This window comes from Tauraco erythrolophus, chromosome 9 (assembly GCF_009769465.1).
Source record: "Tauraco erythrolophus isolate bTauEry1 chromosome 9, bTauEry1.pri, whole genome shotgun sequence".
In the NCBI taxonomy this organism is placed as follows: Eukaryota; Metazoa; Chordata; class Aves; order Musophagiformes; family Musophagidae; genus Tauraco; species Tauraco erythrolophus.
In genome coordinates, this window is record NC_141473.1 from 35,305,800 (window position 1) to 35,329,180 (window position 23,381).

A 23,381-nucleotide genomic window follows, 5' to 3' on the forward strand; every position below is an offset into this window, starting at 1 on the left:
AAAACATTGATGGGAGTGTTTAAATCTTTGCTTCTTTAGTTATATACTCCACTTCAGCTAGGCATTTAATCACCTGTTGTCGTGGGTTATGTTGAACCGCCCCACACACAGCCGGTCACTCCCCCTCCCCCACCCCCAGGAATGAGGGAGAGAATTAAAGGATAAACGGGAAACCCGTGGGTTGAGATAAGAGTGATTTAATACAGATGATTTAATACAATGTAGGTGCTCACCACCCCTCGTATGCGAAGCCCGTCTCGTCCCGAAAACTGCAAATCCCGGACGAACGCGAGGCCCGAAATAGAGAGGGGCAGAGAGGGAGAGAAAGAGAGAGAGAGAGAAAGAAAAAAAAACAGCAGAGCAACAGCGCAGCAAGCGCAAAAGAGCAAAAGTGCAAAAAGAGCAAAAGCGCAAAAGCCCCTCTTCCCGGCTGACCCTCGCTTTTATACTGGGCATGACGCTGCATGATATGGAATACTAATTGGCCAGTTTGGCCCTCAGTCTTAAGTTCCACACAAATGACAAGGGGAATCGTGTCCCCCTTGTCCCAGCTATGCTCCCCCCTTATCCTGCCGTGTTTCTGTACTCCGCACACTGAAAAGTCCTTGGAGTTTCACTTCCAACCACAAACATCAGCTTGCTATCAACATTCTTCTCAGAGTGAGCCTCTGAGTGAAACCAAAACAGGGAGCTCTTCTGGCTGTTAAAAAAAAACTCTGTCCCAGCTAAAACTGGGACACCTGTAAAGGCAATCATCCATATGGTGTATTAACATTATCCTTTAAATTGCACAGATTACTAAATAAAGTATTTTTTCCTAAATGTTTTCAGTCCCACTTCCCTGAAAGTATGCACACCGGTCAGCTGCAAAATTGAGATCTTTACTGGGAGCTATTTCTAACATCCAAGGTGAAGTGCAGCACAGCCTGTATTGGCAGTAATTGCACCTTCTGCATACAGACAAATACTACATTTCGAAATAGTTATTTCCACTTTCCAGGAAGGAAAGCTGAGAGAGGAAGGCATAATGACTTGTCACTGTCACAGCTCTTAAACAGAATGAATATTAAACCAGCTCTTCCCAAAATCCTGTGCTGCATACTTTTAGATCTATTTTACCTTTCTTTGGGAGATAGCAAACATCAGTTTCCTCCGAATTCCTCATTTCTCAGAAATTTGGAAAGTCACATTTAATGTGTTCCAGGGTGCAGCATCAGAAAACTAAGAATTAATTAAAAACTTGTACTTTGCAGCAACTTGCATTATTTGGTTTAAAAGTTTCCTAACTCAAAAACTCATAGCCAAAAGTTTTCCTCAAGCATCAGTCATTTCTACTACAAAGCTAACTTTTGATTTCCAACTGTCTTACCTTGTCTCCTACATAGAGTCCAAAGACTTCTCTTAACGCATCCTACCAAAAACATTTTCCTCGAAAACATCATCATTTGAGCAGCAAGGCAGTCCTGGAGCACTGAATGGGTTGCAGGTTCAGTGGGAAACTAGGATTATTTAAAGACAGCCATTGAATACAGGTGCAAAGGCTGCTGTAGGAGTTGTGGTTTATGGATCACATCCCCAGTTCTACCACTGAGATCTCGTATGAGGGCTTACTATTCCTCACATCATGTCTACAGCCACAACTCCTACATGGAGCTGTCAGCTGACCGCTCCTGATCTTTTCCTGTGTCTTGGCTTTCTCACTTGTAAAAAGGCTGCAAATTTACTGCGATATTTACACTGCAGCACCCCACCTTGCCCAGGTATTGCCTTCAGAACTTTCTGGATACCATCCTGGCTGTTGCTGCAGCACACAAAGGAGGAAGATTTAAGTTTAAGTTTATTGCATTTGCAAACCACTCCAACAACATCTGCACTAGAAAACACTGTCGTTCGCAGGGTGCCACTCCATCAATGCTGACAACAGTAAGGAGCACTACCGAGCCTCCCTGTGACGTTTCACAGCCAATTGGTAGCCTATAACAGATAAATATTCACAGCACACTCCGATTCCAACATTTCTTTCCGTTACAGTTAATGAAATACTGCCAAAAGATGGCTGAACAAATTAAATAAATATGGCTTTCAATACATTCCCTTCCTCAGGAGCTGGCTGACATCTTAAGATATTAACACATCTGTATCTTTCCCTCAAACACTTACCATCACCTTACACTTGATCCAGCAAAACAAACGTCATGAGCATCCCACATCTGTTTTAAATAAGCAGTCAGCCGGCTCAGCCCAATGAAGCTGCAGGAGTGAGTTCTGCTGTGTCCTGGGGCGTCTGCCCCAGAGCTGCCTGAGATGCATTCAGCCCTTATCCTTTGCCGTGGGGCTGCCTGCACACCCCCCTCCAGCTGGGAATGGCACCACCTTCAACAGCTGCCACTGCTTTTTGTAGTTAAGTATTTATCTGCAGCCTGAGGGCAGAGCATCATTAGTCCAGAGCTATACCTTGGTACCAAACAGCCTCTCCTGCTCCTAATGAGTTTACACCCTATAGAGGTAACAAACAGAGGGTGAGGGAATAGAGATAACAAGGCTGTCAGTCTCCACCTTTCCCAGAATACCTACAGGCTTAATTCCTCAGGTGAAACATCAGGGCCCTGCTTTGGCCTCATCAGTTAATATATCTAAAACAACCTCTTGGAAGGTTGGAGGCCGGTCACCAGTGGGGTTCCCCAGGGCTCAGTGCTGGGTCCAGTTCTGTTTAACATCTTTATCAATGACCTGGATGAGGGGATTGAATGTACCCTCAGTAAATTTGCGGACGACACCAAGCTGGGAGGCTGTGTCGATCTGCTCGAGGGTAGGGAGGCCCTTCAGAGGGATTTGAACAGACTGGATCGTTGGGCTGAGGCCAATGGCATGAGCTTTAATAAGGCCAAGTGCAGAGTCCTTCACTTGGGGTATAAAAACCCCAAGCATCGCTATAGGCTCGGGGAGGAGTGGCTGGAGAGCTGCCTGGCGGAGAAGGACCTGGGGGTGTTGGTTGACTACCGGCTTGATATGAGCCAGCAGTGTGCCCAGGTGGCCAAAAAGGCCAATGGGATACTGGCGTGTATCAAGAATAGTGTGACCAGCAGGAGCAGGGAAGTGATCCTGCCCCTGTACTCGGCACTGGTGAGGCCGCACCTGGAGTATTGTGTCCAGTTTTGGGCCCCTCGCTTTAAGAGAGATATTGAGCTCCTGGAGCGAGTCCAAAGAAGGGCGACTAAACTGGTCAAGGGGCTGGAAAATAAAACTTATGAGGAGCGGCTGAGGGAGTTGGGGCTGTTTAGCCTGGAAAAGAGGAGGCTGAGGGGAGACCTGATTACGGCCTATAAATACTTGAGAAAAGATGGTGGGGAGGTAGGGGAAGGGCTCTTTACATTAGTGACAGGTGATAGAACAAGAGGAAATGGGCATAAGCTTAGTCAAGGGAGATTCAGGTTGGATGTTAGGAAGTATTTCTTCTCTGAAAGGGTTGTCAGCCACTGGAATAGGCTGCCCAGGGAGGTGGTTGAGTCCCCATCCCTGGATGTGTTTAAGAATAGGGTGGATGAGCTACTTGAGGATATGGTTTAATGGGGATTAGGGATGGTTGGACTCGATGATCTCTAAGGTCTTTTCCAAACTAGAAATCTATGAATCTATGAATCTATGAATTTGCTTGGAGAAAAACGTTCTCAGTTTCTTCAAGGCACAGATGGAAGATGCCATTTCCTGGCTGGCTAATGGTCACCCAGTGCAGGTGCAAGCATTGAGATTGAGGACCATGCACAGGCTGCAGCAGTGTAACATTTTTGTGGCCATCCTAGTAATGTTAGATCTCCATTCAAGTTTCTTCCCTACCTTTCAGGGAACTGCTGATGCTAGCTTCAGGCTTTGGTACCTCTCAAGAATCAGACTGAGCTTTAGGTGCATCTGTCAGCCCCTAACAGAGCTTTCCTGGGACAACGCATGCTGCAACATCTGGAAGAAAGTGCCAGAACTGAAAACAAATTCTTATTTAGCTGAGCGGGTGTGCTTACAGAACAAAACTTAAAAAGAGATGGGACATATTCAGAGGCTGAGCAACCTCAGCAATGCTGATGTTCCTCCTGAAAAGGCTTGCCTTTTGCTGGGCTGCTCCCAACAATGCTCCTTTCTGCTGTCAATCACTCACACATAGAACCTGAAACCAATCATCCTTAAAAATTAGTTAATTACCTTTCCAGGAACGTTTACCCCCAGTAGTGCTTCCTCCAACTCGCACCTAAGCTGTATAAAGGCCAGTAAGCGGTTTGTTGTTGTTGGTAGAGCATTAGGGAGCAGTGTAGCTGGTATATAAATATGCTTGTTTCTCTTGCATAGGTTTCTGGAGCACCAACTTTCTGGATTATCCAGTATGTAAGTATTTATTTTATTTTTTTTTATCTAATTTTAAATGCTTGGCTATTGTTATCTTTGTGGTTTTACAATTAGTATGTTTCTAAGGTTAGCAGATGGTTGATAATAAAAAGAAAAAATAAACTCCCTGAAAACATAAACAGCCATGTGAAGATAGCTGTTGCTTCTGTAGTAGACTTTTATCTTGGTTTTAAGATGTACTAAATTCTCCCAGAATTGTTCTTCTTGTGGAAGAACTTTCTGTGCTGGATGAAAGCCATTTGAGTAGATACTGTTACAGATGAAAAGGACTTATTTGGTACTGGAATAAATAAATAGATTTTTCTTTGAATTAACTGGGAGCTGGATCAGGACTCATCCTCACTGGAGATGACTGGTATCTTGTATAATAGAGACAAAAAAGGGAAATAAGCAACTGTATCTGGCTGAAGTCTTCTATTCCAAGTGCTTTGATCCGCCATGTGTGAGGTGCTGTGAGAACCTTTAAAAACTTTAACATAGGAGGCAGAAGTCTTACAATCTGATTAGTATGCTGTATGTAACTACTACTGGGAAGCTTTGGGGTCTAGAAAAGCTTTAAAGCTGAGGTGAAAAACAGTTGAATCTAGTTATCATTACAGTATGCAGAAAGTAGGGAAAAGTGATGAGGCTTTTTATGGCTACTTCTTTGTCTGGAGGTGGGGGGGTGGAAAATAGAGAAGTGGTTGGGTCTTTCTGAAACTGAGGTAGAAGAAAAAGCTCATAATAACTTTTTAAAGAGTTCTTGTAGCTAACTTTTCTTTTTGTAAGGCTCTGTAATATCCTTTCTCCTCAGTGTCTTTCTGTCTTAGCCTTGTTCTCTTACTACTCTATGCAAATTCCTTTGCGTTTTCTTAATGTAACTGTAGTAGTTTCTCTCTGTCTCTATATCGTTAAGCAGAACTGTTTGATATCAGCTTTGTTTAAACCATTAACTGTCATATGTGGTAACTACCCTTTAAAAACTTTTCTAATGGCTGTTTTTGTGTAATGCTAGTTCTTCTTTCCTCCTGCCAGCAAACTGGCTCCAAATTGGACTAAAACCAACACGCAGGTTTCTTTCCTGTATTCCAGCTGCCTGTCTTCTTGAGCTTCTGTGTCAAGAGAGGCTAACAAATTACTGTTAATTGTGTTCTGCAATTCAGTAATAGCTATTATTTAACAATATTTACCTCTTTGGTAAGAATTGTCCTAATATTTCATAGAGTTGCATGGCACAGGATATAAACAAATTATGTTACTGATTCCATGCCGATTGAGCAACAGGGCTTTCTTATTTTTCCTGGCACTGTTACCCCAATTAAAACTACCATGAGTTTTCTACTGAGCCAGTAATTTCTTTGATTAATTTACTGTTCTCATTAGGAGTGTTCCAGGGTCTGTCTGTCACATTTGTTCAGGCTATACACAAAATTGGTCCTGGGGAGGGAATTGATTTAAGTCTGCCTCTTCTGCAGGAGCTGTAATGAAACATTACATCTTATAATGACAATTTGCAAAGGCACAGACCCACGTAAGCAGAGGGACGAGAAGGGACTCGCTCATCTTCTCAGACTTAGGAGCAGAAGATTGTATTTGGTTGTTGCTCTGTCACTTAACTGAATGAAGAGATTGTTTCAGAGTCACACACTGGTTGAGGTTGGAAGGGACCTCTGGAGATCGCCTAGTCTGACTTCCTGGTCAGAGCAGGGCCACCTACAGTAGGTTGCTCAGGGCCACGGTTGATCAAGTTTTGAATATCTCCAAGGCTGGAGACTTCACAGTCTCTCTGGGCAACCTCTTCCAGTGTTCAGCATCACAGTGGAAAAAGTATTTTCTTCAGTGTAAAAGGGATTTTTGGCGTTTCAGTTTGCGTGCATTGCCTCTTGTCCTTTCACTGGGCACCACTGAGAAGAGACTGGTTCCTTCTTCACTTCATCTTCAAAAAAAGACTCCAGCAACCCCTCTTATTTGTACCAATAACACCTCGATTACTTCCAAGTCTATATTACACATTTATCATTGATTTTTGTGGTGCCAAAGGCACCCAATTCTCTGTCCAGATCCTCCTCCCTGAGTTATCTTCCTTGGGTTCCTGTCCCAGCAGTGCTACCTGCTCACTACATCTGCATTCTCACTGCTGCTTGAGCTCCTGTAGTGTTTGTGATCCTAGACTGAAGAAGGTAGAAGCAGAAATTTGCTCTCCTTGTCTAGTTTGTTGAAGTTCAGCCAGTAGACAGCTGTTTTCAGCAAATCACAGAGCAGCTGCTCTAGTGCACAAACCAGGGAGTTCTCTCTCTCCCCGAGGTTAAGTCCTAGCTACAGGTAAAGGTCTAAAACTCAGAAAAGCACATACTCTGTAGCTGGAGCATCAATGACAGTAAATATCATTGAATTAGGAAAAACATTATTGGAAAGAAGGATTAGCAGAGAAAGATGTACTCAGTCCTTCATAGTCGCAGGTATCTGCATTGCTGCTGTTGTTCCCAGTGTAACTGATGCTCAATCACACTTATTTGTATCGTTATTGTCCTGTTGCATATGATTTCTGGACCTGAAGTTTCTATTAATTATACAAAATTAGTATCTTCAAATTTTTATCTAAATAAGGATTTACGAGGTCCTGTCCCATATTACTTTGTAGGATGATGTGCAGGAATCCTAAGGAACAATCTGCTTTAGGATGTGCAGACTTGTAATGTTCAAAAACATTCTGAACACCTGCTGAAGAAATTTCAGTAAGGTGCATGTAGGTGGTAGCACGCAGGACACAGACCTGAATGCAGACTGTACAGGTCTGCAGGAGAGCTACCTCCTTTCAGTGAGTGGTCTGAAGGTGGGCTTGCTCTCACTATCCAGTCTGAAACCCAAGAACCTAACAGGTGCCAGAGGCAGTACTGTGCTAACCATTCTGTATTTAGATACGGATCATGCTTTAAGAGTAATAAGCCAAAATACCTGTTAGCTCTAACACTGGAAGTAGCTGAAGGGAGACAAAAGGAAGAATAGCAATTGAAGGTAAGTCTTTCTATCTTGGCCCTCTGGTTTTCCCCTCCCTGTCATCTTTTCTCTTTTAATCAAAATGCTGTTTCCAGAAAACTTTGTTCTGGTATTACTGAGTTTCCGGGGTAGCTATATGGGAATAGTCATTATTTGACCACATCTAAAGAAAAATGACCCTAAATTATAAAACGTGGAGTTGCATTCACAACTTCAATGAGAGAAAATAGTGTGCAGAAACTTCCCCAGCACAAGCTGATCTGTACCTAAAAGCACTACGTGTAACCTGGACTTCAGAAAAGGACAACAAGTCATTTCTGCTGCCTTTGTAATGCCAGTGATGTTATTTACCTGAAGCAGGCTTTAGATGACTGCACAGGGCTTTATTTGAGATGATTCAGAAAGGTCAAGGTCTGAGGCAGGTGGTGAGCCAGGCTGTGTGGCTGTGCTCATGTCCTGGACTAGAGAGTTATGTCCCCTTTACAGGAAGAGGCCTCAAATGGCTGCTATTAAACCTATAATTTGTGACTCTCATATGCCCAAATTTAATGCAAATCCGCTGTCTTGCTTGTTTGAAATTACTGACAACAGAAGGACAAAGGGGAAGTCCAAGGAAATGGTTATAATAAGCACCACCTCAGAGCCTCACGCTGACTCCCATTTTCATCTCTTAGTCTGCTTTGAGCTTTCTAAGTTATGCTCCAGCAGTTTAACATTTGTTTCGTGTTGTATAAGTGAAGTTTTTAATAGAAAAAAAGGGCCTGAAAGCACGTTTGGTAGTAACTGCTAATCCAATTGAAGACTGAAGTCATTGATACAAGAGATTTTAGTGGTGGTTACAGTTGTGATGCACCTCATCTGCAGGGAAATAAAGGGAAGATATTAATGTCTTCCTTCCAGCATTTGCTTTAGCTACAAGACTTGTTCTATGCCAAGGATGTTGGATTTTGAGCACTTTATTTGTATCTGAGAACCAGTGGGTCAACCACAAACTTTACAGTCACTCAAAGCCGTAAAGGTTGTGTTATGTTTTTTAATTCAGCTGATCAGCACACTTAGTTGTTGAGCATCTGTTATTTGTGGAGTTAGTGGTCTGAAGTACTTCAGACATCGGAGGTTCTGATCCTTAGGCTGCTGAGGTTCTTAAGTTTTGGGTTGCACTATATTTTTTGTTGGGTTTTTCTGTGTTCTACTTCTGATTTCATGTATCTTGGTAGATTGTTTTTCAAAATGTTGGGGAGGGAATGAAAAAAAAGCATATAGAAGAACTGTGTCCATACAGGAATATGGTGGAAAAGGAAGCTGTAAAAAACTAGCTTGTAATTCCCATCTTTGACTTGTCGGCCAGTGCCTTTCAGTGTCAATTTTTGATGGCTAACAGTTATTTCTAGCATCTTCTGGGAGGCAAAGGGTATGCAGAAAATGGTAAACCTTTGTGCGGTGAAGTTTTGATTTGTCTAGACAGAGCTTCCTTGCCATAATGTAGATAATTGTTCCCTGGCTTCCTGCAGACTACCAGCTCCAAGCAGCCACAGCAGCAGTGTGTTTCTGCCTGTTAAACCAGAAATTCTGCCTATTGTTTTTCCTGCCTTCATCACTTTCCACTGCTATAGTCCAGCTATGTTCTACCAGGGCATTAAACATTCAGCATCCAGAATGTCTAGACAGGCTGAAAGGCTGTCTGTGCTCCGTTTTTCAGAGTCAACTTTCCGAAGAACTAAAAGGCTATTTGGAAAGAGAAGGTGGCAAAGTTCCTAGTATAAGACACATCTTCAGGCTGCTTTCTGAAGCAAATAAGGAGTAACGCACTCTGGTAGGGATTTCTAGCAGTACTCAAAATTCCTGTGTGAGCCTCCCCCTGCTCCCCAGAGCTTCAAGCCTTTGACAACTATTGCTAATGTCTTAAACAGCTTGCACTTGTTTTCTAAGGATACAAGACTACACAGAAATGTACTCTGTTAGCTGGTAATGTCCTGTTTAAATAACAGAGGAAAGGACTGAAGGGTGACTTTCTTGCCACAGAAGATGGGAAAGATCTTTCTGAGGCAGAAATAAATGGTTTCCATTTAAAGTATGGGACCTGTGGAACAACAGAGATATTTTGCTGTGTGTATCTGCTAGTTTTAGCAATGCCAAGCAAGCAAAAAAGCCAAACTTGTTCTATATAACCTTTGTTTTCTTCAGTGCTGACCTTAGTCATAGTAAGAAGCAAGTACTTGCTTCCTGCAGGGTGGAAGTGAATGCTGTCTCTAGAAGCTTTGTCAGCTGAAAGTTAGATACAATCTAAGGGCTGATGATACCGTTGCTGTTAACCTACCTGCACACTCTGTACGATTGTGCTATATATCATAGAAACCTTAAGTTCTGATTTCAGACCCCAGGATAAGCTTGGGAGGCTTTGTTGGAGATGAGGAAGGGAGGGCAGTCAGCTGGCATAACATTGGCTGCTGAATCCTTGTGCCGCTTGAGGGTGTTGAGGACACAAGGGTGCCCCTATCCTTTGGAGTCCATCCCAGCTCCCCCTTTCCTGGGGGGCTGAAGATTCCTGGTGAGCCTTGTGCTAACCCTCTTAACTTCCAGGGAAGAACAGCATCCTTGTGTAAGTGCTTAATAACCTGGGCTCTTTAAAGCAAAGTAAGTTTTTCTGTATTAAAGAAAGGTGAGCCCTCCAAGGACAGAGAATATCAACAAAGCCTTCAGGCTGGTAGCCAGAGTATGGAGAAGCAGCGTGCAAGAAAGATGCCTGGATCAAAGAGGAAAAATAACTCGATGTGAGCACCCAAGACGATGGAGTGGCTAAAAGGATAACATTGTTACCTCTATTAATGAGAGTAAAAAGTAGGTGGCAGATCTATTACCTTGCACCATTCGAAGTCATGTAGAGTTAACAGAAATCCAGTTACAATGTTCAGTATATGAAAGTGATGGAAAAATTAGAGGTTAGCATTAGAAATCTACTGTAAAAGACATTTAACGAAGTTTGCAGTTTAATTTGTGAAGAGATTGAAAGGTGACTTTAGCATGCATAAATCCTTGTGGAGAGATCAGGAGTGTGAAAGAGCTTTTTATCACTTAAAGCATAGCAAGAACCAATGACTGGAAACTAAAGCCAAATTCAAAGTTTAAAAGCGTGTGCCTAGCTTCTTAGAGGGAAAAACAATTTACTGATTAAAATTAAAAAAAAAATCTATGTTCTGATGTCTTCAAATCAATATCCTTTGTCGGCAGCACTGCTTGTAGAAAACAAAGGTTATCTGGCACAACACATGAATGAATGATTTCTGTGTCTTGGATTTAAGTCAGATAAAATGATTTGATACTCCTAGTTTTAAAAATCTATAAAAAGAGACCTCTTCCCCAATTCAGGGGAGGATGCAGAGGGAGGACAATTCTGGGGAGAAAAGGAACCCAAGCAACGAAGAGACAGAAAGCATTGCTGCAATGAAAAAAGTAAATCGAGATATTGTACAATACAACAGCTTCCTTAAACGAATTTGTTGGTCAGTAGCTTTGACTAGACCTGTCTTAGGATGAGCAAGAAAGGCATAGTGAAGAAACTGGCTGAAGACTAACTTTTGGTTGTGTTTGGAATTGCTATCCTGGCTTACAGCAGTGGTCCCTCCGAGTAGCTCGTCTCAGCCAATTGTGTGGTGCTGCCCTGCCCTGGAAGGGTGGGAGAGGGAGAGAAGGAAAAGGAAACCTGATAGCCTGGTGTGCTTTTCTGGGAGCCTTTTGATTTTGACTTGCTGGATAATGTATGATGTAGTCCTTGAGCTCTTGGTACTGATTAGGCTCCTCTGGAGCTGCGTGTGTGGGTTTTGGCTCTGCATTTCAACAGAGTTGGGATGTGATAATGGGAATCTAAAGGTCCAGGAAGTGTGCCATAAGGAAATGGGGATGTTTCTTCAAGGAAGATGTGATAGCTTAGGTACTGGTTGCAGTTCTTGAAGTTGCTGCAAAAGGAAGTAAACACTCTTCCTTCCACACTTGGAGATAGGATAAAAACTCTTGAATACTACTTGACTCAGCTTAACTTTGATACATGGAAAAGCTTCCCAAAAGGATAATGAAGGACTAGTAAAAATAGCTAAGAAAAGGTGTGTCTCTCTGTTGAAAGGCTTCAGGAACAGGCAGGACAAGACATCTGTCCAAATGATGTGGGGTGATCCTAGTTTTGTTAAGCAGCAGATAAACTTGGGGTCCTTTCTGCTTCTAAGATTTTTCATTGTTTTTTTCCTGCCTCTTTTGGGCTGATAGCCATGGGTTGGTGCACTGTTTAGCTGGAGGCTATGATTTTCTCCAAATGGATACTGTGCTAAACAAGGTTCTAAGTGTTGCCAAAAAATTTATATCTCCTCTTCATTTTAAATAAAATCTATCAGCCAGTTCAAAAGGCAAATGTTGTTCCCTGATAAAATACAGCTGGTGTGCATATGAGCTTAATCAGCAGACCATAAAATAGCATAAGCCTTCCATAGTGATCAGAAACATCAAAAGCAGAAAGTGTATTTAAAAAAAAATCTCCAACAGATTGCTATAATTATTAAATGTAATGCAGCACAAGTAGTGATGGAATATAGCGGAGATGATATTACCCAGACAGGAAGAAATAATATGGCTTCGGTCTGTGTCTCTGTATGCAGATTTCAAAACCCAGAGAGAGATGCTCAGATACCAGAGTCTGTGTAGCCCATCATTTAAAATGGGTTTGCTCTCATGAGAGAGGCATATATCTGCTGTAATGTTCAGTTGCAGTTTTTGAACAAGTTAAGAGCTTTAATGCCACTCTACTTGGGAACAGGGGAAAAAGAAACTGTACAAATCAGTCCAGTGGACTGCCCTACTGAGACGTGCTGGTGTATAACCCTGGTGCGTGGCTACACTTATCTATGGAGTAATGTTTGCAGGTCCATCTGCAATACATGACAAAAACCTCTGTCTATAGCTTGGCAATACAGAAGTAGAGGAGCAACAGGTCTGGCACGGCTGCTTTGTGCGAGTCTCTCGGGTACTCTTGATGATGGGGAACTCAGCTCCTCTGTTGCTCTGCCCTTCTGGGGCTGCATCTTGTAGGCCTTCAACTCCAAATGCTGCCAGGAGAAGTCTCAGATGGAGCTGTTCTGAACTTCCACTTCCTCTTTAGATCACCTTTCCCTTAAGAAAAAAATCTTAAGGGGTGCTCTTGTGTTTCTTAGCAGAAACAAGCAACAGGAGGCCAGCAACCTGTTGCAAGCAGTCTTTGAAAACTGATGCAACCGATCATCTGCATGATAAGCCTCTCCACAGCACAAAGATTATCTTTTTTAAAAAAATAAAAGGTAAGCAAGTAGAGTACACTTTGAGTATTTGTAGTTTTGATCAATTGGATTCTGTCTGAATTGCCTGGTTCTATTCTATCATGCTGCAGTCAAAACAGGCTAGTGCTGGAATGATCAAAAATCTTTGGTTTTATATAAATAGGGTTGTTCTGGATTTCTTTCAGTGTTCTGTCTTGGCCTTATCTGCTTTCCCTGACCTATAACTCACTGAATTAACAGTGCTAGACCTCATGCTTCGGTAGCTTTGGCAGGGCAGAATTATTTCTGGGCCGGTTCTTGCATTTGTTAACTTCTTTGCTTGCAAAGGTTTCCCTTTATTAAGCAGTTCGGTCCATCCTATGACCCCAGCTAGATGCCTCCTTTAACTCCAAATTCTGTATTGCTTAAAATTTAGCGCTAACTGAAATTGTTGGGGTCCCAAAAGTCAGGAAACTAACTTCAAGGAACACCCCCAAACCATGAGTTTCACATCATGTTCCTGTTTGAGTTTTCACACTTTGTGTTTGCAGGTATATTTGCTAACATAATGGGAAGAAATTATTCAAAACTGAAGGATTTTACTTGTTAATATAGAAGCAAGAGGTTTAAAAGGAACATCAGACTGTAACAGAACTGTGAGAACAGCAGTGGTTAAACCTACCAGATTCTAGAAAAATGTAGAACTACCTATTTTAAAGTCTTTTCCTTTTTTTCATTAATTTGAATGCTTCACATTGCTAATTTGGAATGTTGATAGATTTCATACAAACATATTTCTGAAAAAATAAACTTAGGCCCTCTTGGTATACTGTCTGTATCAGAAAAAAATGACTTAATACACAGCTATGTTAGACACCAACTAGCTTTGCCATGCTCCCCAGTGAGATGCTGCACTGGGAGGCTGGAACACACATGTGAGCAAGAAGTGGCACATCCAGAATTTTGTGCAAAAGCTCCAGCTGCTTTGATTTCATAAAAGGTCCACAGTATTGCCCAACGATCCCTTTCAGATGAAATCTCATTAAGGTAGTAGGACTACTGGGCTGTTTATCTAGTGGTCAGAGCTTACCTTTGCTGTCACTTCATGAATAGGAAAGATACATGGAGAGTTAAATATTTGAAGGTAGCAGCATAAATTTCAACTCTATTCATTAATAAGCAGTTATGGGAATCACACTAGCTTAGAGTATTCTAACAAATAGTCCTCTTTACCCAGTCTGTATTCTGTTGTTTCAACAAATAAACTAGAATCATCTGTTCCATATTTTGGCTCCAAAACTTACTGAATCATACAAGAGATGTTTGTAACTGAAAGAATTCTGTATTCTTTCAAATTGTTCTGTATTGGAGACCCACTTTGCTGGTTTATATGGATATATTCTAAGTTAAGAAAAACCCAGCACCATGATTAACATACATGCATTTTTGAGAGATGGATCAAAGTGGTGCTGTCTTTGGGGAGCTCATGCTCCTACTGCAGGGAACTGAATCCTGCAAATTACACAGCATTAAAAGCTCTGTCAGAAACCAGCTAGTATTTTCTTAAATGTTGCTCAATTGCTGTTTTCACAGCTGCAAAGTAGGAACAATGTTTGTTTACCTGTAAGGGAGGTGAAAGTTAAACATTAATGTTTGTATACATACATTGTATTATACCAAAGAAGTTCAAAGAAAATTGAGGGCAGGTGACCTTTACAAGTGATTTTTGTTTTCTAAACTCTGTTAAAACTATTTAAAGCAACTTTTAATGATGTTAAGTAGCTTTTGTTGGGGGGTTTAAAAACATCCTATAGGAGATAGCTGTAAGTCTGTCTCTTACTTAAAAATAGACATATGAGTAAGACAGCCCAGGTTTGAATAAGTACATGGCACAGATTTAATTGCCACGGTGTTCCCTGTGTTTCTGCTGTGCAGGAGCATGGATTATCATTCTGTGTGAACTGTAATACAGGGAAGTCCATGTGGCATCCTTGTGCCTGTCTGCTGGGGTCCCAGTAAACACCAACCAGCTTCTTGAACTGAATTAAGTCTCAAAATATTCTATGAAATAAACCTTAATCTTCTTAGCCAGATAAACTACTTGTAGGAGCTATCTGCCTTTACCTTTTGAAAAAAGCATCTTGACATGTAAATTTAGCTTTCCACCAGAGACAGCATTGCTATGGCAACAAACACAAGAAAAATAAATGTCTTTATACAACAGAGTGGTTTTTCTCTTAAATGTACTCTATATGAAACAAAACATGCAGCGATGGAATTAATCTATATGTTATCTCGGACAGTAAAAAAGAGTGTCAGTCTCATCCTGGAATGGTTCTCTGAAATGCTATCAAACACAATTGTTTGCAGTAAGGAAATCTATTGTATACTTATTTTATATGCTATAAACCAGAGCTCTCATCTTGCAGTTTGCTCTAGATAGACTGGAATGCTACAAATTTCAGTGGAGTGTTATGTAGGCAGCAGAATCTGCCTTTGCGCAGGAGTTGACAGAACTGGAGTCTAAAATGTAATCTCTCCCAAGTAACTTATATTTTGAATGCTTTGCTGTGCAAGCTTACTTTGTACAGTCTACCACTGGAGAGCTTTGTTATTCAAGGGGCATATAAGTAGTTGTTCAGATTTCTCCTTTCATTGAATGCAATGAAGAATGCATTCAGGTTAGGCTTGTTTCAAAAATAACATCAATGAGTGTTGTACTTTAAATTACCCACAAACAAATTCCTCTCTACCCCTTTCTGCACCAGCTACCCCCTACAGAGGTCAAGGTATGGAGAGACCCAAGATGACCAATATCACTATTTTCAAGGCCCAAATCCTTGCATGGTGAATATAAAGTTTATTTTAATGTTATCATATACTTTCCCATTTCAAGTTTCAAATTTCACAGTGTACAACTATAGTGACAGTTTTCAAACACTGTCATTGTTGAAATTTTCTGTGTTTGTTTACACCCTTCTTTCTTTCCCAAGTCACTTTTAGCCTTTTGACTGTATGTGTCGTGTTTGAAAGCTGCAGAGGAGTGAAGATGCCTGTGGTTGGGTTTTACTGGTTTGAGGAGGTGAGGAATTCTGCCACTTGCCTGTGGAGCAGAAACCATCCTGCACTCACCTCACACCTCTCATCTGAATAAGACAATTGTCTCTAAAGATTAAGCCATTTTTTCTCACAGTATGGCAGGCAGGCAAACTACATGTTATCCTCACTTAAAGACATGTTGAAGAATTAATTTCTGCTACAGATTGTAATCCTGACCTTGGCATGTCATTCACTGCAAGAGTCAGCAGGAACAGTGCTGAAAACAGTAACCTCCTTTTTCTTTACCTTAACAGCTGAGTGGCACGTTCAGTTGCTTTGGCATCTATTGCTTTGGGTATTGCTCTGCTATGTTTCTTGGTATCAGAAGAGTGGATGTTTCCAGCAATGGTATGAGCGGAACTTTCTACAACCTCCTTTTCTGAGAAAAGATGAAGCAGTCTGTTTCAGCAAAATATTGTCCTTTTACATGTACAGACAGTTCTGCATGAAGTGTAAAGTTGGTATGCAGAGATGGATTGCAATGGATTAGCTAAGGTATACAGGAATAGTCAGCTTCTCCTGCACGTCTTGACCTGTCAGACCATGAACTTGTCCAGAGTATCTGGACTGTGTCATGTTGTGGACTGTCTTGCCTTGTCCTGCCTTGGGCAGCAGCCGATAACAAGGTGTCTAGGGAAGGAACAAAGGTAATGGGGCACATGGGCACTAATCCTTGGCACACATAGCCTCCTGCCCTCTGGGTCACCCGCAATTTTGGATCAACTGCATGTAGCTGTTTGCTTGGCCCATGTAAGGATGTGTCCTTAGATGGCCTTTGGCACTGTGGGCTTGTAAGTAAGTATGGAGGAGAAGCAGCTTCCCAGGGCAGTTCAGACAGGTGCTGGGGCCCTGTGGAGCCTGCTGGCTCTGCAGCTCTGCTCCGAAGGGACAGCCAAGTGTTGTGCCCTTAGCCAACCCCTCTGGCACGCGCGGGTGGCTTGGCACGCTCTGTCCCACAGCAAGGGAGCAGCCTCTGGGTCAGCCCGGCCAAGGTTAGGTGACTTGAACGTGTGAAACGAATGTTTTGACAGGTCCTGCAGCAAATGGGATGTAAGCACATAAGAAACACAAGGAAAAAGCCAAGGCAAGGGGTGAGTGGCCCAACCCACCTTTCTCACTAGAGCTGGTCGCTGTGCTTTGAAGGTCAGAGACGAGACGGGGAGAAAGGCTGCCTTACTGCATCCTTAATTGTTTATATCTGTTCCTGTCTCCGTCGTGAACCGGCCCACCGGTGCTGTGCTATGGCTGCCTTCACGTGTCAGTCTAAAACCGGGCGGCACTGCGGCAGGGTGGCGGGGGACGATGCCCACCGCGCGGGCAGGGGCAGGGGCAGGGCTGAGCCGCCCGCAGCCCCCCACAGCGCGCACGGTCCCCGGGCCCGCCCCGCACGGAGCGATCGCCGCGGCAAACGCAGCGCCTCGGCGCTCGCCTCACGCCGCCGGGCGAACAGCCGCCCCGCGCTCCCGCCGCCAGGGCGCACGCGCGCTGCCGCGCAGCCAATGGGGGAGCGGGGGCGGGGCCGGTGCCGCGGCCATTGGGGCCCGGCCGGCTGAGGGGACGCGCTGCTGCTGCCGCGATGGTTTCGTGGATGATTTCGCGGGCGGTCGTGTGAGTGCCGGGCTGGGGGGAGCGGCTCGTCGCCCGGAGTGTTGGCGGTCCCGGGGCTCCCCTCGGCGGGGCTGGGGAGGGAGGTGGCGCCCCTTTTTGCTTTCCCCTCGTCCCCCCTCGGCGGGGCGGGCGTAGGGCTGCGGGCGGCCTCGCCGCTCCTGGCGCAGGTGGGGTGGGGGCCGCGTCGTGCTGTGAGGAAGGCGGGTGTCTGGGCCCAAGTGCCGCCGCGCCGTGCCAACCGACGGCTCAGAAGTGCTGCGTTAGAACAAACCAGTCCGTTTTTAGGAATTTAATGAGTTTGGAGCGCTTTCCCCTCCCCTTGGAAGAAGGGAGGGAGCAGGAGCCGCGCTTGTGCCCGGGGGTGACGCTTGCCTGGCAGCGGTGGAGCGCTCCGGTGCCTCAGAGGGTCGTCGTGCTCCCGGGAGCGCCCGCAGGGCTGTGGCGGGGCTCCCGGTGAGCGCGGGCGGGCGCTGCTGCGCGCCCCGTGCGTGTTCCGAGGGCTGCAGGGCCGAGAGGATCCGGCCGCCAGTACCTGTCCCATAAACCGTGAGCGCGGCTTGTAAATTGATCCAAATTAACCTATAAAATGTGTTCGGTAACTGTTTTCTTTTTGGCTTGTGGCAGAGCTGAAAGGGCCGGGGGAGCGCTTGGGAGTGGGAAATGGGGGTCTGCGGTGAGTGTAGGCCATCAGCGGAGGAAAAGATAGACTGGCAGTGCTGTTGTGTACTGGTCTTTGTAAAGGTGAGGTTTTGGCAACCAAAGGGGCAGACTTTCTTAGGCGAAAGCATCATCTTTCGTGTTGTCCCGTTTCTACTTGAGAAAGAGTAAACTCCCGTGCAACATCTGGCCTCTTTCTTAGGCGTTGTACTGTTGCTCTGTGAAACTGGTGGGTTATTTTCCTCATTTGAATAATATTCCTTAGTAAATGTGAAGTAATATTTGAGCAACTGAGTCTTCCTCGTGTTCTTAGCTGAGTAGCTCTGTGCCTGTGGGGACCTCGGTGCTTATTGAGTTGCTTGAGTTAGGATTTGCGGTGTGTGACTTTTTGCCAGGCAAATTAAGTGAACCTGCTCACAAAGCAGTCCAACAAACATTTGAATTAATGCAAAGTATGTAGCAGGAGTGTATGAGGCAAAGCAGGGCATAATAGGATTTCCCTGTTTTGTTGGTGACAAACATCCCCCCTTAAGCTGTCCAGTGTAATTTCATCTGAAGGCTTTATTTGTTGTCAGGAAGTCTTCTCATACTGCCACGTACATTTTCCTGCTGCAGTCTACTCACCTAGATAAGTAGCAGTCCTTCTCCCTCTCCTTGCATGCCCTGAGACTTGTCAGATAATTGAAACTTGCAAAGTAGAGCGTCGTGTTCCAGGATTGGCAAAGAATGACATTGGTTTGGAAGGGAGAGGCTGTGGGAAGAATTGCTGTTCATGCACTTTGTCAGTGTGGTCTTCCCATGGGCAATACACAGCACGAGAGGCAAGATGCTTGCGCTTACTTTCTGTGCATCGAATGTAGCTGCTGAACCTGTTTCTACTTTATGTAAAAGCACCAACTAGAAAAGTGTTGTTTTAAGAACAACTTGGGCTGCATTAGTTGTAAGAGTGATATCAGTGATGCTGAGCACCTGAGTTTCTAATGACCATATTCTTGTCAAGTTAGCTGTTTTTTCCCTGAAATGGATGGCCAAGGGTTGTATATGCATTTTGAGGATTAAGTCCTCTGTGGGCCTAACCAATAGCACAGAGAATGAAGAGAATAGCTACTGCTATCCACAGATTTGTTTCAGGAGGCAATAGAGGACAGTGTATTGTGCAGTTCTGTGTAGTTTGGTTGTCATTGGTCGCTCATTTGTGTGCCCTAATTATTTTTACAAAAAAGAGAGTCCTTAATAGTTATAAATCCTCTCCACCTTCTTGTGTCCTTGTTTCCTAGCTGTGGGATTTAACTAATTTGCCAGTGTTCAGCTTCCCAGGAAGGGGAAAATGTTCAATGAGAACTTGAACAGCTTCAAGACTGTTTCTTAACTTTGCTTAATAGAGCAAAACTTGTGTGGAACAGGAAGGTGGGAAGTAGCGCAGAAGTAGATGAGGTGTGACATAAGAGGTATTAATTTCAGCGGTCTCAAGACTGTACTGCTTATCCTCTTCTCTCAGTGTCCATTATACTGTCTTCCTCTATCTGATCTGTTTTCCTTCCTGTTCTCTTTCCGGACATACCTGTTCCAGTGGCTTTGTTTCTCTGATTTGCGTGTCATGAGTTCGGAAGGCGTATGCTACCTTTTCCTTAAATGTCATAAGAAAGATGGAAATACTTTTCACCACTATGTAGCTGCTAAGATCTGAGGTTCTCTTATGTACAGTTTTTAATTTTGTTGTGATGGCCTTCTGCTGTATATGAGAGCCGTGGATATACTGTGCTGTCTGTAGCAAGTCCAGGAAGCCTTGTTCTCCTGTGTGGGCAGCCATCAAGAATACCTGTTGTCTTGCCTGGTGATTGGCAGGAGCAGCAGTTGCTTCTGCTGCAGCGTAATGCTCCTCTTTAGGCCGACTTTCTAATTTTCAGGGCCAAAAGAGCAGCAAAATATTAACTTGTAGGCATGTCACAGTGCCCTCTGACTTTTGGCGTGGGGGACTTCTGACACGCATGACCCAAGCAAACTGACTTCTGATTCAGTTTGAGAGCTTGCAATTTGAGGTTAATCAACTCCACTAAAATAGTTTGGTTAAAGCTTTAAGGAACTGGAGAATGGAGCTAGTAGGGAATTAGAATTCTTAATTGTATGTCAATTGTCTCGAAGAGTCATGAACAGGAAACAGGGAGTGGTTCAAATTCACTGCTCCATGTAATAATATTTGGCAAAGCTTCATTTTAATGAAATCTTTCCCCTTTACTCTATAAATGCTATTACAATTAGGCATCTAAAGATGTGACATACCTTGTACTAATTGCATGTCTTCTCCTTTCTGTCAAGAAGCAGAAGACTTGGAGCACGTAATTAAAACATCTTTTCGTTTTCAAGTTTTGTGCCCATGGGTTGCTGCTGTATTAGGTCGTTATTAGTTCCAAAACACACTGGCTCTATTGCAACAGTTTTCAGAATGATTACTGCAGAGTTTTTCCTGTCTTCACTTCCAAAACCAACAAGAAAATAGTAATTTATTTGAAAATCTCAGAAAACTTCTTGAAGTGTCAAGTTCTTAGTCTGTAATGGCAGGAACAGCCTTTTTAATTTGTGGCTGCCCATCCTGTTAACTTCTGTTGGAGCCTGTGCCTGACTTTGCCTGCTTTGATTGCTCATTCTTCTCATTTGTAAGGTCTGAGCAATTGTGTACACATCAGTTCCTGAGACAGTGTTTAGTAGTAAACACACTGAGTACTTGTCAGTCACAGCCTGGTATGGATGAGATCAGACTGTCCTCTTGTGCCAAGCAAAGATGTGAAGCATCCTAAATACAGAGTAGATGGCCATTTTGTTCTTGCAATCTGTTAAAGCAGGCTGTCTGTTCTAGTCTGTTAACTTTTTTCCCCTCCTCACTTAAAAATGAAAGTTCCCCCATCTGTGTTGCTTTGCAATTCTCTCTCCCCTCGTCTTTAGGTACATTTTTTTTTTTTCAGTAAGGTTGGTCAGCAGTCATGACTGTTGGAAAGGAGAGTTGTAGTGGTCCACGGGAGGATGTATTTGTCTTGGGTGTAAGTAGCTACTTTCTGTCTGCTTGTATTTATAACACCTGCCTTCCCCACCTTCTTTTTAGAGCCATGCAAGGAGCAAAAGTCGTAAAAGATTCAGGAAGCCTTCCTTGGCTCCGATGTTAGATTATAGCTGTAACTACATTAAGCTGGACGAAGACCGTTTGGGACACACAGGAGGTGACCTGAAGTTAGGTGATAGTAGTGTTCTCTTTCAGCTTTTGCCACTTGACAGATTGGAGCCATTTCTTTCATGGTAGTTTCTGAGGTGTTCTCTTACTCTACTTCTAGTACTGTTGTTGTTTGGCACTTCCAGACATTTGGCTGCCCCTAGAATAACTAGACATCTGAGAATGGGTGGTTGAAGTCATGGCTTCTGTATCAATTGGGTTATCGTCAGGAATATCTGACTTAGCGTGATGGTGGTGGTTTATGTAACTGTATGTGCTTTGTTTGTAAACCTAGATTGTGTCTTGCTCTTGGAATACAAATTTTTTAATTAAAAGCAGTAAGTACAGAAATATTTGCTGTCTTGTTTGCTGATAACACAGTCAAACATGTTGTCTTCAATCAACCGTAATTCATCAGATAGAATTAAGTAACAATATCACCACGTGCTGTGTGGTAGGAATAGCTATATACAACCTAATCTGTAAGTCAGAAGGACCATTTGTGGGAGAGTTTCTTCAGCTGTTTGTAGCCTGCACTTCTCCTGGCAGGATGGATCCAGCTGAAGTATGAAGGATGTTGAGTGCTGTTGGATGCTGAATACCTTCCGGTATCCTTCCAGTTTAAAGGCCTATAAATTGCTGCTGCACCTGTAGGGAAAAGGGAGTTGCTGTCATAGTGTGAGTGACTGAGATGGAGAGATGTGCTGAAATGTCTGACTTGCCACAGAACTGCAAAGATTCAGTCACCATGTACCAGTTATCCTTGACACTTTGTGCTGTGCTTAAACAGATCTCTCTGGCCTGTTGCTGGGAGGACCTGTTGTGCCCTTCACCCTCTCTTCATCTCCTCTTTCCACAGGGTCCAAAAGTTGTGTGGCCATAGGGTGAGTCCAGTTGTTTTGTCAACCTGAATGAAAATCAGCATGCTTGAAAGAGGTTAATTTTTTATTTGCAATGGATTGCACTAGCTCATGCTGTGGTTGTGTAGTTGCTAGGTAAGTGCCATGTTACGAATGAGAAGTTGCAGGACAAAACCAGCATTGTTTTTTGGCATCGGCGTGTTACCGGGCTGGTTAAAGCTAACTCTGAAACTACATTCCTCACTTGCACGTTGCTGCTTATTCTTGTAGTGAAACTAGTTGCAGTAATAACAGTGCAGCTATTCTAATCAAACAAGGTGTCAGTTTTTTTTAAAGGGCCTTGAAGTTTATAGGTTGAAATCTGTAAGCATATGTAAGTCTAGGGATTAAGTGTATTGTCTTGTCTGTGTGAAAGTTGAAAATAATTTACATAATTGAGCAATGAAGTCATCAGAGCGCTTCTCTCCAATAGTTAAGCTTCTCAGTTAGGCAATCCTAATATGTACAGCAAAAAGTGTCTTGCTGCTTAAACTTCACTTGTAATACCTATTCTGTAAGTTGGTGCCATGCAAAATGACTAGCTCTGACAATTTGTTAGAAACGAGCGTCCCCGCTGCCAGCCTGGCACACCTTTTCTTAAATCAGTGTTTGCTATGCAGTCGAGCTGCTCTTTTCTCTCCCGTGTTTGTGGATTGTGTAGATGCAGAGCATGCGTGGTCGGTGCTCACAGCCTATGGCAGGCGGGTGGACTAAAGCTTGCTCAAAACAGATGGAGCACAGCTAGAGGCGTGCTGTGGAGTCTGGCATTGTTGCTTAATGATCTTGGCATGTACTATGTTACAAAACGTGCTGAAATCCACATCTGTGTCCTGTGCATTGCAGATAAAGAAATACCAAGAGCTGCATGGTCTGGCACAAAAGGATGTTTCTAATTAAAACAAATAATCTCCACTCTTGTGTGTTCCTCAAACCAATGTCTGCTTCTACTGAGCCGATTTTAGGCTCTTGGGTGTTTCCACAACCTAATTGGAATGTCTTGTCTTTGCTGGTTATTTTGCATGTAGAGCCAACTCCTGATAAACTCATGTAAGGCTGAGGAAAATCCCAAGCCAAATTCTGATATTAAAAAAAAAAACAAACCTGCTTTGGCTCAATACTTTTATACTTGATAGGGAGTTATTAAAAAATGTATGTAAAAACATGTCTGGCAGAAACCACCTGTTCTGGTGCTTCATTTGTAAAGAAGTCTTCTCTAAGCTTTTTAACCCTTTTTATTCTGCTTTTGATATTTTGGAATTGTAAAACCTGGAC

At 43.3% G+C, this 23,381-nt stretch overlaps 1 protein-coding gene across 1 annotated transcript in view; it reads left to right on the plus strand.

Annotated features, from left to right (window-relative positions):
• Window positions 1-17,309: 17,309 nt before the first annotated feature.
• Window positions 17,310-23,381, plus strand: part of REEP3 (receptor accessory protein 3) — a 43,778-nt gene continuing 37,706 nt past the window's right edge. The window contains exon 1 of the mRNA XM_086616700.1: window positions 17,310-17,351. Coding sequence (XP_086472826.1) covers window positions 17,320-17,351 — 32 coding nt within the window. The 5' untranslated portion in view covers window positions 17,310-17,319. The remainder of the gene's footprint in view (window positions 17,352-23,381) is intronic.